This window comes from Egretta garzetta, unplaced genomic scaffold (genome assembly GCF_000687185.1).
Source record: "Egretta garzetta isolate BGI_Z169 unplaced genomic scaffold, ASM68718v1 scaffold786, whole genome shotgun sequence".
NCBI classification, from domain to species: Eukaryota; Metazoa; Chordata; class Aves; order Pelecaniformes; family Ardeidae; genus Egretta; species Egretta garzetta.
The window spans coordinates 161,065-176,956 of NW_009259991.1; the positions used below are offsets into that span (position 1 = coordinate 161,065).

General features: G+C 58.5%; 1 protein-coding gene across 1 annotated transcript in view; it reads left to right on the forward strand.

Annotated features, from left to right (window-relative positions):
• Positions 1-15,892, forward strand: part of LOC104127869 (arf-GAP with GTPase, ANK repeat and PH domain-containing protein 3) — a 135,008-nt gene that overhangs the window by 78,447 nt on the left and 40,669 nt on the right. Inside the window, exon 13 of the mRNA XM_009640575.1 lies at positions 14,765-14,938. Coding sequence (XP_009638870.1) covers positions 14,765-14,938 — 174 coding nt within the window. The remainder of the gene's footprint in view (positions 1-14,764; positions 14,939-15,892) is intronic.

The window sequence follows — 15,892 nt, forward strand, 5'->3', positions numbered from 1 at the left end:
GCGCCTTGCGCTGCCCCTCTTTCCCCTACGGCCTTTGGCTTTGTCCTTTGGGGCGCCCTGATTCTGCAGGAAATGTGTGAGAAGCCCTGAGGATAACAGAGCGCCTCACTCATCGCCGCCGTCCTCGGCTGTGCGCTGTCCTAAGCCTGCCAGTCCATCTCCAGCCCAGTCCCTCGCGCAGGCAGGAGCTGCACAAACGCTGCCCTGGGCGATGCTCACCTTCGCGCCTGGACAAGGCGGTGCTTGGCAGAGCTGTGGGTCGGCACCACCGTACTGTGCTGAGCTGTTTCCACTGCAGGCCCAGGGGGTGGACTTGTCGAGCAGCGGTGGGTGAAGACGAGCTAGCTGCGCTGTACCCATTGCCGGGGGCGTGGGGACCGCGCTGCAGCCCAGTCACAGCCTGGTCTGGGCAGCTGGACATCCTGCGGTGGCTGGGGCACGTCTGGTGCAGCACTGCAGCCCCTGTTTAGGGTCATCCATCCTGTGTGCTCAGAGACCGCTCAGGCACAGGAGCCAAAGGTGCTGGCCTGGCCTGAGCTAAGTGCTGGTGCAGACCAGACCCCGAGGCCGCGCTGCCCGGCCGTGGCTCCCTGGGCTGTGTGACCACGCGGAGCGCAAACAGCACTGTCTGCTTGATCCAAGTCCTTCCTGCCCCCCCAAATCACTCCGCGGGCCCATTCTGAGTGCAGGACCTCGCCCGTGACTCCCGTGGCAGGGTGGTCGGTTGGGTAATGAAGGGTTAATCCCTTGGTTTGGAGGCGTTTACCTGTGGCTGTGGGTTAGTCACCGCAGGCTGTTCCTGCACAACCCCTAAGTGAGAACACGGTGATTTCAGGGTGCGCCTGCTCTCCCTGCTCAAGGGACTCGGTTACCCGTAACATCTCTGCCGGTTTTCAACGTTCTGTGCTCCATAAAAGCGTTAATTTTCTGTGTGTTTCAGAGAGTCCGTGCGCTCTGACTCACCTCCAGCTTTCGGTGAAGGCAACACGGCCTCTGGGGACATGCCAGTAGATACCAGACCCAGGAGCGAGGCTCTTGCCAGACGTGTCCCCAGAGGGCGGCCGTCCCTCTGCCACCTCACCAGCTGCCGGGCTGCAGGGCTGCTGCAGCTGGGAGACGCGGGTTGTGGCTCGCTGGTTTGGCGAGGGACGCCTGGGGCGCCTGGCAAACTGCAGCTCCTGCTCTCAGCTCTCTCATCTGTGCAGAGCCTTCCTGCTTCCCGGAGGGGTGCTGTGGCACCAGCACTGCGACACGCTCCTGCGTCCCCCACAGGGCCCAGGGACAACGTACGGCAGCGCTGCCTCGCGCTTCCTAAATTGCTGAGACGGCCACAGTCACAGGGTGTTACCGGGCCACTGTCACAACGGGTTATTGGGCCACTATCACAGGGGGTTACTGGGCCACTGTCACAGGTGTTACCGGGCCACTGTCACAGGGTGTTGTTGTCAGGATGTGCCGTGGCACGGTGGCAGTGGTATTTACAGCACTGAATGTGTCACATGCTCAGGTTTTGTCGTGGTTTCATCCCCCTTTCGATGGCCAGCTGACTCACTCCAGCCTGTCGGTAAGCAGCGACGGTAAGAGTTTTCCAGAGCGAGCCTGCCCTTGTAGGAGGCAGGGGACGCTTCCCACCGGGAGCGAAAGCAGATAGGCGAAGGTGTTTGGGGTTTATCAGGAGTGGCAAAGGCGTGTCCCAGCGCCGTGGCTGTGAATGGGGCCGTGCTGCGGCACATCGCCTGAAACGGCTGACCTGCTGGCTGGAAAGCGGGACGGCACGCGGAGCGACTCAGCTGAGTGTCCTGGGCTCCGTGTGAGCGTGCAGGGTCGTTACCGAGTTGTGCAGACTGGGTTGTGTTTGCACCCGCCAAGGGAGATGTGGGGGCCCCTGCAAGGCAGAGCAGCAGGAGCGCCGGGATGGAACCCCGCAGGCTGTGCACGGAGCTCCCCGCCTGCCAGTCCGCGTTCCTCCAGAGCCCGTCCTCGTTACGTCTGAAGACCATTGTGTCTGCACTTGAGCTATGAGGTGAAAGTACCTGTAGCCTGCTCAGTCATACGGAGAAGCCATTCCTGTTGTATCATTTTCCAACGGTACCAGTGACTCCGCAGGCATGTGCAAAGGTGCTGCCGTTCTCAGCAAGGCAATGACACAACTGTCTTGAGCGTATTAAGTAGCTTCATGTATGGCTTGGTTTCCAGAAGGGCCTCAAGCTCCCCTTGTCAGAGCATGATTCCTCTATGGAGCCGACAAGCCAGGAATCCTGCATGGGAGCGGAGCTGCTTGCTCCCACCGTTCCTGGGAGCCGTAGAAGCTGTCGCCCAGCCATGAAAATGAGGTTTCAGCTCCTACCCGATGATCGGGGTTCTGTACAAGCACAGGGAGAAAGGCAGCACCTTCTTTCTTCAGACCTGCTCCTCTTCTGGTGGGGTTCCTTTGCCAGAAATCTGGCTGCTGTTTTCCATTTTGACCTGCCCATTGTCAGCGGTTTAGGTCCAGGACCTGTTCTGTCTCTGCCCATCTTTCGGAGAGTTGCTCACCCACCCATCTGCCTTTCTGTGCACACCCAGAGCCTTGCTGCTTGGGCGGTGCGAGCGCTCGGGTTGCTGGGCTCATAGGCTGGGCATGGTGGCCATGCTGGGCGGTGAGCTCTCCGGCGAGGCGGCTTCTCTGGCGTGTGACAGGCTGCACTGGCTGTTCCCCTGCCAGTTTTCACCCCCACCTTCCAGCACATCCAACACTTCTGCATTTTACCCTTCCAGCCAGAGCAGCGGTGTGGCTCACACGTGCTCAGCAGTCGTGTTCTCCAGGAGCAGGGTGGGAGCGCTGGGGTACAAACTGTACCCATGACTGGCCTTGGCTCAGACTGCAGAGCATGGCTCAGCTGGCTGCCATCGCCTGACAAACCCCGCGCCCAGAGGAGATGCAGAACCTTCTCAGGTCCTCCCCCTCCAGGGAGCCCAGCCTCCACAGCTCCAGCACCCCACGGTGCGTCATGGCACCAGCCCCGGTGTCCCCATGAGAAGGACCCGCAGGTGCAGCCCTGTTTCGTGGAGGTGGCCGCTGGTGCGGGAGCACCCCTGCCGTCACAGCCCTGGCTTTGCTGTGCAGCCCTGGGGCGGGCTACCCTCCCCCTGGTCCAGACCAATGAAGGAGCGAGGCTGTCCCTGACTGCCACTGCTCAGACCCATCGTCCCCCCAGGGAGCTCAGGGGAGCAGCGCCGTTGGCAGCGCGGGCAGGCAGGGAGAAGCTCGTCAGAGGAACCGGAGCATGGGAGGGAGCTGCCCGTGCCGGCTCCCCTCCCCACCCTGACTCTCTCTGCCCTCCCTGATGGGAAACCAGAGATTGATTTTCTCCAATCCGACATTATAATCACTAACCCTAATTAGAGATAATTACTGGGACTTGATATACTTATTACTTGCTTGAACACTAAAGGACCTGTGCATTGCAGGGCTGAACAGGGAAAAAGGCCTCAGAGAAAGTGAGGAGGAGAGGAACAGAGAGGAGAGAAGAACAAGGCAGACAAAACACTGGCAGTCAGAGCCCTGCCCGGGGACAGCGGAAGCACCGAGCAAAGCCAGATGGGCAGACAGCTTCGTCGCACAGGGGCAGCCAGCCAGACCCATCGGCTGCAGTTGCGGTGATAAGCATCCTGCATTTCTGAACATCTGGCTCTGGGTGTCTTGCACAGGGCACCTGGAAAAATGAAGAGCATGTAATTAGTAGCCACCTGTGAAAATCTCAGTATAAATAACTTGCCCCACATTGCCAAGGAAGACTGGGGCGACAGGGTAGCTGGTGCTTTCGGGGCGGGGGGGGGGCTGAGGACCTTTTCCCAAAACCCATGCTTTCTCTCCATACAGACCACGCTCGTGCTGCAAAGGGAGCGGGGCAGGGGAGCAACCTTCCACAGGCAGCAGGCGCGTCCCCTTCCTGCTGCCACCCGGGCTGCAGCTCGTCCCTTCCTGGTGCAGGCTGCTGCTCCTGGTCGGGGTCCCCCTTCCTGGGCTCCCCCCCTGCTGCTCTGTGCTACAGGCACTCAGCCCGGTGGCTGGGGTCTTTGTTCTGTTGCTGGACGGTGAGGTGTCCCAGAGGAAGGTGCCAAGCCCCATTGCTGGCAGATGAGGGATAGAGTCGGCCTGTTAACGGGCATGCTTCAGGTAGAGGTTTTCATACGGCTGAACTGTGCTGTCGCTGTTAAGGGCCTGCCCAGAGGCGCGGGTGCATTTGGGCTGTTTGTTCCTGGCCAGAGCAGCGATTGCCGTCCCCTCCGAGGGACCTGTGCAGAGCTTCGAGCTGCTGGGCACCTCTCCCGGTGTTGTGCACGCTGGGTGGTTGTGTTGCTGTGTGCCAGGCAGCCCCTGTGGGCGAAGTAAGCCGGGGTGTCTGAAACACGTTGGGAGTGATGAGCTTGAGGGACGGAAGGTAGGTGAGAAAACAGAACACAATCCTGGCATAAACCGAGCGGCCTTTGCAGCTGCTGGCGTTCCTGAGCCGTGTGCGAGCGCTGGCTCTTCGTCATTCACTGCAGCGCTCGTCCAGGGCCACGCTTCTGCAGCAAGCCCGGCAAGCTCCGCGCACCCTTCCTTCCTTCCCGCGATTTTGTATCGGACTCAGCTTCCCACTTCTGACTGTAGATGCAAACAGTGATCCGTGTTGTTGCCTCCCACCGCTGCCCGGGCCATCTCCTGTGCGCTGTCCGCTCTGGTCGGTATTTTAAACAGCGTTGCTTGTGCATTTTCTGCAGCTGATGATTTCGGTTTCTGCAGAGACCACGGCTCCTCTGCTCACATTGAGAGACCAGGAGGGACCCGAAACCAGGACCATTTTTCCCTCACCCATCCCCGCTGCTCATTCCCAGCACTTCAGGCCGCTGGTCTCAGAAACAGTTTCTGAAGTGTTCCGCTACGTGTCGGAGGCTAAATGATGTCATCACGGTGACGCTCACTGGGGGACTTAGCCAAGCGACACTAAAGCTTCCTTACGCTCCCTGAGCCCTGCTGGTTCAAAGAGGCAGCGTAGCCCCCTTGGCTGCCCTCACCTAGAATCATAGAATCATAGAATCATAGAATGTTTAGGGTTGGAAGGGACCACTAGTGGTCATCTAGTCCAACCCCCCTGCAGTGAGCAGGGACACTGCTAACTAGATCAGATTGCTCAGAGCCCCATCCAACCTGGCCTTGAATGTTTCCAGGGATGGGGCCTCCACTACCTCTCTGGGCAACCTGTTCCAGTGTTTTACCACCCTCATTGTAAAAAATTTCTTCCTTACCTCTAGCCTGAACCTACCCTGTTCTAGTTTAAAACCATTTCCCCTTGTCCTAACACAGCTGGCCCTATGAAAAAGACGTTCCCCATCTTTCCTATAGGCCCCCTTTAGGTACTGGAAGGCCGCAAACAGAACATCTGAACAGATGGGGAGAAAAATCACAGAGCCAAAATGCAGGGGTGGCTTAGGTAGAAGTAACCTTGTGCTGGTGTTCAGGCAGGGCGACATTCAAATTAGAAGTAAAGAGCATTAAACACGCGCGCACAAGAATATCTATCGGAGCCAATTTCAGAAAGCTGAAAGCAATTATGAGCCAGATCATTTGGGAGAAAGAACTTGGAAAAAAAAATGTGAGGCATAATTAGGAGTTTTTAAGGAACGCTTTGCTGGATACCAAAAAGTTAAAATCAAAAGGAAGATTGCACTGCTTAAAATTGTATTAATCTGGGTTAAGAGAAGAGTCCAGACAGCAAAGAGCGCACAGGAACAAAAGCAAGCAGAGGGGAGCAAGCCCAATTGCACTAGTGTATCTTGTGCGTCTGTCTAGCTGTGCGTGTATAAAAAGCAATAAAAACAAGAGGGACATAATCGAGTAATCGATACGTATCGAGCAGAAGCTGAAGGCTCCAGCAGCAGGTAGTGGCTAGCACCAGTGTGGTCCTGCCTGGCCAGCTGGAACCACGGGCGGAGGCGCGCTCTGCCGTTTAGCCCGTTGCCAGCGCTCCGCAGACGAACATTCGCCGCCATGATTAATTGTGAGCAGCCCTCAAAGTGACCCTTTTGGCTTTGTGGGAAGCATTCCAGCGCCTGATGTTCCCAGACTTGCTCCGGTTGCAGCTGCACAAAGGGTTTGTTTCACTGTTCTACCGGGGTGCGTCGCCGGCAGAGAAGCCGTGCACCTTGTGCCGGCCCAGCTTCCCCAGGCCACGCATGGCACCAGTCAAATTTAGGGAAGGAGTTAAATACATTTAGCAAATTCTGCTGTGGATTAAGAACCTGGAAACAAAGTCACGGGTGCAGTGGGAATACCAGCATGCCACAGCTGCTGCGTTGCTTGCCGTTCTCCGTAGGGGCATCGGTGCCTCAGGTGGTGGGAAGGCTGAGGCTGCCTGCCCCAGCTGAGACCACCCTAGGCTGCCGACTCATGCCCCAGTCCGTCCTCTGGGCTGCCTTTCTCCTAGAGGGAAACCTCTCTTTCCTTCTCTTTCATGGCTGCTTTACTTAAAAAAAAAGGGCAACTCTTCCATCTTGGTTCCTCCTCCGAGGCAGATCCAGATGTGGAGCTCGAAGCAGCTCCCGTGTCCTCCCCATTGCCTTGTCCTGTTCTGGCCTCAGCGGCGCAGCATGGAAATGCCAGGGTCTCCTTTACCACCGCCCGATGTGCCTCGCCTTCACACCCACCTTGTGCCTTGTACATGGTGAGCACCTGCTGAAGCGGCTGCCTTGCCCGCAGCCTCTCGGTTGCTGTGGTGCAATGTTTTAACCTGAGAATCGTACGAGTGGTCACTGTGGACACAGCTGGCCGAGTCCCCGATCTTCAGCGTTCACCTGTTCCGTGGAGCCTCTGCATAGCATACAAACAGAAGTGATGGATCTCAGCAGCTTGTTTCCCTGCTCACCTTCCCCGCTCTGGGCTAAGGGGATACAGATAAAGGTAACCAGCAGAGTTAAAGACAAGGAAAAGGTTTTTCCAAGTTTATTAGGAACCGATGAATCCTAACCCCAGCATCCATTCATTACTGTAAGGCAATAGCAGAATGGCTATAATGGAAAACAAAGAGACATGCTCTGTGAACACTCCTGCTGGCATCTGGGAAGAGGCAAGGTGACGTGTCCTGTCCTGGAATGACAAATTCTTCGTGTTCCGACTGTGACTAGGGAGCGTATTAAACAGCAGGTGGGAGATTTGGGCATGTTCGAATCAGCAAGTCTGAGTTATTCCATTCAGGAATTCTAGAAGGTGTGGTCGAGGTCTCTGTGAAATGTTGGTGGTGGCTGTCAGTGCTGGGATGGGGGGGACTTCTGGAGGGCTGGAGTTCATGGATTTCATGTGTCCACAATGCGGGAATGAAGCCAAGAGGGCAGGGAGGGCTCAGAGTTGTGATGAGAATCGCCTGCCTGCAAAACGCACCTCGTAGTGAAGGATCCAGGGAGCTCAATTTGCTTAGGTCAGCAGAAAACAAGTTAAGAGATTATTTCAGCACCACCTGTAAGTACCTGCATAGGGACAAAAATTTGCTAACAGCTCTTCTCAGATAAAAATATACCGAGGTCCAGTAACTGGCAGCTGAAGCAGGACAGTTCAGACTAGAAACAAGGTGCAAATTTCAGCAGTGCGGGTAATTAACCCCTGAACGACTTATCAGGCGTCACTGTGATTTCTCTGTCACTGATGATATTCCGATCCAGATGGGAAGGTTTCCTAAAAGATGCGCTGTAGTTCGGGCAGGAGTAATTAGTGGGAGACCCGTGGTGTAATTTTCTGCTGTGCAGAACAGATCAGACCATCAGAGGGGTCCTCGTGGCTGCTTCTGACTCCCTGTCCAGGTCTGCTGCCACTTGTGCTCCTGGCGGATTCGCCTCTTCCCCACACAGCTCCGGCCACCCGGAATACGGCGGGCTCCAGCAGGCTTCCCGGCCGTCGGCGTGCTTTTGGTGTGCGAGGATTCTGGGGGCGGCCACCACTGCAGGACCTGTGCGCAGGCCTCTCCGGTTTGCTGGGGTCCGGCCAACATCTGAACCAGAGGCGAGTCTGGCGCGTCGGCTTGGGGTGCTTGGTTTAGCTCATGTGCCCCTGAGTTTTGGCCGGGAGATGGGACTATAAATGATAACGGTGGCACGGTCGGTGCTCCCCATCCTGCGGCAGGCAGCTCAGGCGTTCGGTCCTCCCGGAGATGCCTGGACTGCACCGAGCTGTTTCTCCTGGCCGTTTGTGCCCATCGCGGATCAGCTTTGGTAGGAGCCAGGGTGTTAAACAGTCGCTTACCGCATACGTATGCCCAAAAACGTGCTCTCCCAGTGCAGCGCTAAGGAAGGAGGGAGATTCCCCTGTGTCAGAGCATCTGCGAGGCCCAGTGAAAGGCGATGGCTCCTACTGTGTGCAAGCTGGTGGATCCTGATGGCCTTGCTGAGAAGCAGGGCTGGGAAACCTCGGCTGCCTCTGGTTTGGATCCATGATTTCACACAGACATTCGCTGCTGGCAGAGCTGGGAGGGACATCTCCCACCCCAGAACATGGTGCACCATGCTGGTGGGGCTGTGTAGGGGCTGCGCGTTGTGGCCATCTCCCGAGGAGAACATGGGAGCTGGTGCTTTCCAAATGGCAGGTCTCCATCCTGGTGCCTCGTTACCGACAGGGATTGTCCAAGAGGAACCGAGTGTGTCCAGCAAAACATCATGCAGTGCTCGGTTCAGAAGAGCAACCTGGCAGAGAGTCCTCTGGCTCCGGACCTGCTCCGGGTGTGGGGATGGCTCTGGGGGTGCTCCCAGGACACATGGCACACGTGGCAGCCCACCACCCATTGATGGAGAGCGGTGCATTGTGTCTCTACCGGCAGGGACTGCACAGGCAGGCGGTTTAACCAGGCTCACTGGCTCACGCCTCCCCTTGAGAACCAGTTGGTTTCTCAGAGCCGAGGAGTTTCCCAGCAGCTGGAGGTGGGCGCCCGTCCAGCCCACTCCGCGCAGCCCAGGGGCAGCAGCTCGGAGGCCAGAGCAGCCAGGGCTGCCCCACGCGCACCACTTTCGGGGAGGCTTCGGGACGTGCCGTGGCTGCAGACACCAACAGAGTACTCGAGAGCCAGTGCTCTAAGGTGCCTTGCAGTAATTCTGATTTTTATTTGGAATAAATGGAGTCAGTTGGCAACAAGTACCTCAAGGTTTCGGTTAATGGGTAGTGGTACCTGATGCCTGTCTGGGATGTGGTTTGGCAGGCAGCGGATGGCATCAATTGGCGCTGTGCTGTTGGCCTACCGTGGTACAAGAGAAAACAGGGTTTGCTTCATGGCGGGGTGTCCTCACTGGGGTCTGGGCTGCCCTCCATCACCGCGTGCCACGTGGCCAGCAGTCCCTGCTGCAGCGCAGCGCGGAGGCAGCATCCCTCGCCTGCCCCGTGCTGTCCCTGGCTGTAGCGCAAGGCAGAATTGCCACACTGCTGTCCAGCTGGTGCCTCTCGAAAATTCAGCGTACCCCTCTTTGCCCAAACAAACCCCGCTTCTTCCACACTGTCAGGGTCTGGTAGCAGCCGCCCGTCTGCCCCAGGAGAGCGGCGCTGGGGTGGGGACGGGCTGGCAGCAGCTCCTTGCAAAAGCATGAAGGCAGGCAGTTGTCAGTCCCCGGCGCTGCCCAGCCTCGAGGCAGTCACGCGGTGTGGATGGCCGGGGTCTGTCCCTTCGTGTCGCTGGGAGGCAGAAGAACACGCAAGCAGTCTCAGTGGAGATGAGGATCCAGCCAGCCTCCTGCCTTCTCTGAAACCACCGCTGCCGCAGCCTGCGCTGGCAGTGCCTTCATACACGGATAAAGAGCCTGTTGGGATAGTGCAGCTGAGAAACCATGGAAGCCTGAAGAATCGAGGCCATGCCAATTCCACAGGACAAGGCCCAGTGTCCTGCTCAGGCAAAAATGACCCGTCCATGAATAACGACATTGTGCCAGAACACGGCTACAGCGAAGGAACCGAGAGCGGAGCTGGCTCCAGACAGCAGCGGCAGGCTCAGAATTCTGCGCCTCCTGTTCCCATGGGAGCTGCAAACTTCTCAAAGAGTTCCCTCTGCTACCAGCTCACCGTGTCCTGCATGACTTCTGATGATCGTGTCCAGCCCGGCCACCCTGGCTGCAGCAGCGTAGCCGGTGTGCAGAGGCACAGGCAGAGCAGGACGGAGCTGCCATCTGGCTGTTCCTCTGTTGGCCGCATCTAATGTTGAATAAACACAGCAAGAGACCGCTCTCCCTTTGGTTACCGCCAGGCAGGGGCTGAGGCTGTGAAGACATCTTTGTGTTGGCAGCCTGTCATGTGCATTGGCTGAAGGAGGATGAGCCTTCGGGAGCCTGTCCCTTTCTCAGGCCGAAACACCACTCTGCCGGGGCTGGCAGCATCAAGCGCAGCAGAGGTTGGCCCAGGACCGTAACCACCGGTGCCTGTCCTTCGACGGCCGGTGCACAGCGCACACCCCTCTGTGCCACCGAAGGGGTCCCTGTTCCGTGTCCACTCAGCACCCAGGATGTGCATCAAGGAGACGTCTGGCCTCACCAGGAGCTTGCTCGGAAGTAGGTGCCAGAGGCTGGTGGTGGACAGCAGAGCTGATGTGGCACAGCTTGGTCTCTTCAGTGCTGGTCGGGTTATTGTCTCAGACAAGAGAAGGAAGTAGTCCTTTCCTGAATGAAGCTCTCAAGGATGTAGGTATTTCTGGTTTACTCCTACTAAAAAAGTATGTGACTGATCATGCCCATAGACTTTGTGTTGCTGTTACTGGCCATCTGCAGTAGTTCAGGGTGGCCGGCTGCAGGACGTGGCGGGTAGGCTAGTAGGGTCAGTAGGAGTGGAAAGTCACCTTTGTGTTCTGTGCCCTTTCCACCTTGAATTAGTTTTTTTCCAGGGGGTAGGTTATGCTTGAGGATCTAGGGGAGGTATCATACCAGCCTTGTGCAGAGAGTGCACCTGCTTCTCAGTGACGCAAAGCATACCTCGTCCTGCACACATGGGGTCACATTGGACTCAACCTCGTCCTGCACACATGGGGTCACATTGGACTCAACCTCATTGAGCACACGTGGGCTCACATTGGGCTTCCCAGCCGCGGTTGGCGGTGTGGTTCGGTGATGCTGTGACGGGGCAGTACTTGCAGCCTTCCTCCTCCTCTGGTGTTCCCAGTCAGGAGCCCCAGCCCCAGCAAACCGTCTTGTCATTAGGGTGCAATCCAAATCCCATGGAAAACAGTGTGTGCTTTCCCAGGATTTTCTGAGTCAGGCCCACCAGTTCCGGAGCACGTCTTTGCATTTTGTCCTAAATGACTGTTGGTGTGGTTTTGTTAGCTCCCTTCTCAGGGTCGCCTAGTCCTGCACATCTTCATCGCCAGAATACTGGCAGTGCTTCAGACTTCATGTCACCAGGAAATTTCACCAGAACCCATCTATTATTTTGCCAAATTGCTGTTGACAGTATTAAATTTGTCCAAAAATCTGTGTAAAGATCCCCAAGCGACTCCACGGATGGTCTCTGTCCCAACTGGCCATACCCCTTTCTGCTAACTCCACCTTTATCCGGCTCCCTGTGCATCCGCACCGTCACGCAGAATTTCCCGCTTGCTTCAATCCAAGCATTTTACTGCAGTGGCCAGGCTGCTGCAGTCCACACGTAGAAAAATGATGCTCTCTTGGTAGGTCATTTTCCATTTGCTGCCACGTCATCAGTCAGGCTTTACTTAAAAAGGCGTCATGAGGCCCAGCCTGCTGGCGAGGTCGCACCAGCATGTCTGCACAGATCCCTTTTTGGGTCTTGAGGAAACAGTGATGGGGAGAGCTTTGCTTGCAGGGCATAGGCGGGCTCAGGGGGTGTCCTGGAGGCTCTGGCTCAGGCAGGCAGTGTTTTATGTGCAGCCTTGCACTCGCCTTCTGCTCTGCTTGCCTAATGTAGAGGGAACACACCCAGCCACTGGCGGGGGGGTCACTCCCAAAGGGATGCAATTCCTGAGGGCTTGAGCCTTGTTGGGACACCTTGCGGATCCCTGGGATGGGCCGGAGCGGTGTAGCGGAGAGGTCCGTGAGCCAAGCGCATGGCCGGGCTGTCAGGACGTTTCCCGGCGGCCGGGTGACTCCAGGCAGCGGGTGGGAAGGGCAGGGAGCTCCCGGCGGGGCTGCAGAGGCTGATAGAAGCCCTTCATGGAAGTCATAGCAGCACCGTTGCATTTCAAAATGAAATTTTCCAATTGGCACCGCTTCCTCATGGCACGTGCTGCTGGCAAGGCAGGCGTTGCATTCGGGGGTGTGGGCTCCGAGCACGTGCTGGTGGCTGTCCCAGGCATGTCGCCTTCTGCACACGCTCGCCAGGGGCTGCTGCTCTGCGAGTCTGACCACAGCAGCCTCCCTTTCCCAGCCTCATTCACCTCGCGGTGCCGTAAAACTGAGGAGATCCGGCGCTGGGGGCAGGTTTGGAGGGTGCCTTGGCTATGGCAGAGCAGCGTGTCCCTGGCTCTGGCCAGGGCTGGGGCACTTGGGCGTTTGTGGCAGCCCACACTGCTCCTCAAAGGAGCGATGGAAGGGCACGTGTCTCCCGGTTGGGGCTCCCAGCATAGCGGGGGCAGGGGTGCAGGGCGCAGACCTGGGCACCCTGGGGCTCTGCAGGACTTTCCCCTCCGCTGGAGGAGCTTCCCTCAGGCATGCTGCGCTCCTGCTTGCCGCCCGCCCCTGCATGGATGCGGCAGCAGGACACATGCAGCCTGTGCAGCCTGGCGTGGGGCCGGCAGGCACCGCCACAGCTCTGGGGCCACCCTGTCCCAGCCCAGCAGCGACGTTCCCAGGACCAGCAATTCCCGGTCCCAGGAGAGCAGCGTTGTCCCTGCTCCAGCGGCAGCAGGCTCCCTCCCACGAGGAGGCGAGAGGAGATGGATGCGGCAGTCAGGAGCGGAGCGCCAGCTAATTACCCTTCCGAGTGTGTCTTGTAAATTAAGGGCTAATTAGAGGCAAAGTCAGTGTCATGGTTTTACACGTGTTTCTGTGGCGCTGAACAAGGGGAGGGAGGGGGAGCGTGCGGCAGCCAGGGGGGAGGCAGAGGAGACCCCGCAGCACTGCTCCAGGGGGCGGGGTACGGCGAAGAGGAGGGTGGGAGGCATGCACCATGCTAGCTTGCAGTGCTTGTGGACAGCAGGCGTACCCCGTGCAGGGCTGATGGCCCACGTCACCCTCTGGTCAGCAAGCGCCTTGGATCCCCCTTGGGGGGGGGATTTGGGCTTCTTGAGCTCAGGCAGCGCGCAGGCACCAGTGACATTCAACTCACAAGAGGGACAGAAACCTAACTTGTACGAAATCTGGGGCTCTGCATGGGACCATGTGGGGCTCTGCTCTTTGTGGAGGGTGGCCGAGCCCTGGAAGAGGTTGCCCAGCCAGGTTGTGCCGTCTCCTGCCTTGGGCGTACTCCACACCCGTCCAGGTCTGGGGCACTGGCTCTGGGTGGCCCTGCTTGAGCAGGGACTGGGCAGGGTGACCTCCGGAGGTGCCCTCCAGCCTCAGCCGCGCTGGGGTTCTGCGAGAGGCTGGTTTGACGCCGGCAGGTGAGCTGGGGCCGCTCCTGCACATGTCTGTCTGCTCTCCATCCTGCCGCTGTGGAAGGACCCTGCTTACGCACCGGCCCCATGGAACAAGCTGCTGGCTTCCTTGGAGCCTGGCTCTTGGTGTGGCCGTGGGGTGTTGGGCTCTGGCGGCGCTGGGGCAGGCAGACGGGTCAGGCTGTGCCTGTGCCTCTCACCAGCCAGGCGCGCCGCGGCCGGAGCCGTTCCACGGACCCTGCCCTCATCGATGGCCAGAAGGGCTGAGGTGGGAGTCCCAGCCCAGCACCTGCGCCTTGGGGCAGGGAAGGAGGAGAGGCAGCTTCAGGGTAGGGAAGGGGACCCTTTGTGTGCCCCCGTGCTCCCAGAGTCCCTGCTGTGCGGTGGCTGGAGCTGAGTGCCCTGGGGGAAGGAGCCGGGAGGTGCTCGCAAGGGCAGGTGTAGGGCAATCCCCCCAGGGCAGCGTCGCCCTCCGCAGCAGATTGCCTGCAGCCTTCCAAAGCGCGGTTTGTGCTCCCGCAGAGCTGCTCTGTTTACGGTTCTGGAGATTTTGGATATTCTTGTAGTCTGGAAATGTTTGACCCATCTTGAATCTTTGAATGATCTTGTCTTCTGTGACAGCCCCTGGTCCCAAAGCCACTCCTTTCCTGGGAGGTTCATGGTCTGGGCTCAGCTCAAGGGGTTTCCAGCTGGTGGGAGGAGGATTTCCACTCACGATCCCCACCTGAGAGTCATCTGTTCCCCTGCTTGTCCCTTTGACGTCCCCCCTGTGGTTTTCCATTCACTCCTAGTGCCTCCAACATGGTTGTGTTTCTGGCTGGGGACAGCCAAGGAGTCCGAGGATGGGCGCACTGGCTGCCAGGGGGGTTTGTGTTGGTCCAGCTGCCTGGGGCTATGGTGAAGATTGTGAGCAGACCTTGGACTCCAGCTGTAAAATCTGGCTGGAGGGGGAAGCTACGTGCTGGCATGCCCAGCTACGCATCCCGGGGTGCTGTGTTGAAATGCATGGGGCTGGGTGTCCCTCTGAGCACTGGTGGGTGCTGGGCAGCGCTCCTTTCCCGGCGCCCTCGGGGGTGAGGCACTGGCACTCCCTGGGGGAGGGGAGGGGAGGCAAACAGACCCTGTCCTCACACAGGGCCGCCCGGGGCATGTCACACCAGCTACAGGGCAGCTTTGCCTTCGTCCACCGTGCCTCAGAGCAGCAGCTGGGCTGCGCTGAACCCCGGTCTCTCTTGCAGGTGCTCCCCACTCAACCAGCAGCACCTCCCTGCACTCGGAGCGCTCCATCAGCGGCATCAACCTGGTGGGCTTCAGCTCGAAGCCAGACGGCATGCACCAGCGCTCCTACTCCGTCTCCAGCGCAGACCAGTGGAACGAGGCGGTGGCTATCCCCGGCAGCTGCCCCAACCCCTGTAAGTAGCACCCCTGGCCCCCCGCCCCCCGGCTGCAGCGGATGGGGAGGGTCAGTCTGGAGATGGAGCAGACCTGAGCGCTGCCCTCTGGCTGCAAGTCCAGCGTTTGCTCATGGGTGTCGGACACAGCCTTTGGGCCCCACTGGGACTGTCCGCCTTCGTGGGGGTCAGCTGGTGGTGTTCAAACCCCAGGGGAGAAGCTCTCCGGCCGGGCACAGTGCAGCAGCCCCCCTCCAGCCACGGGGTGCTGCTCTGTGGCGGGACTGTTCTGACCCAGCTCCTCTGCCTGCCCCCTCCCGGCTCACCGTGCCAGGAGTAACCATTGCCTTCCCCCAGCTCTGCTCCTCGTCAGCACCGCCAGCGCCCAGATTTTGGGGCAGTTGAACAAATAGGAGTAATTCCTGTCTCTGGAGCGCACACTGAGCGCAGCCCGCCCCCTCCCCCCACGCTCACTCGCTCTCTGTGATGTTTCAGGACAGTTGAGTGAATTAAAATAATTCATACATTTCCCAACGTAGCCACTTTGCCGAATTGGAAAATAAATGCTTTTGTGCTGCATTCATCACTCCTTCGTTCCTGGCTCTGCCGCCGCACTAAAAAAGCAGTTAAATGCACATCAAGAGTGGAGGAGCCATTTCCATGCCTGCTCGCCCCTTGTAGTTCTCATTAGCGCAGCAGCCGCCCCCCCGCTCGGTCCCAGGGGCTTTTGCAGTTTAAAGAGAGCCTCTTTATGATCATTACCGGAGTCCGACTGTGCGGGCGCCATTTGCAGCTGAGGAGGCTCCTCATTTGTAACTGTGAAAAACTATCAATTTCAGCGCGCCTGATGCAGCGGCTCCATCATTGGCCCCATCAGCTCCCTGCTGGAAGCGAATTAATCAGACTGTTACTGCTGATGGGGCAGCGCAGGCGATGGGAGCGGAAGGGCGCAGCTCTGAGCATTAATGTGCTGGC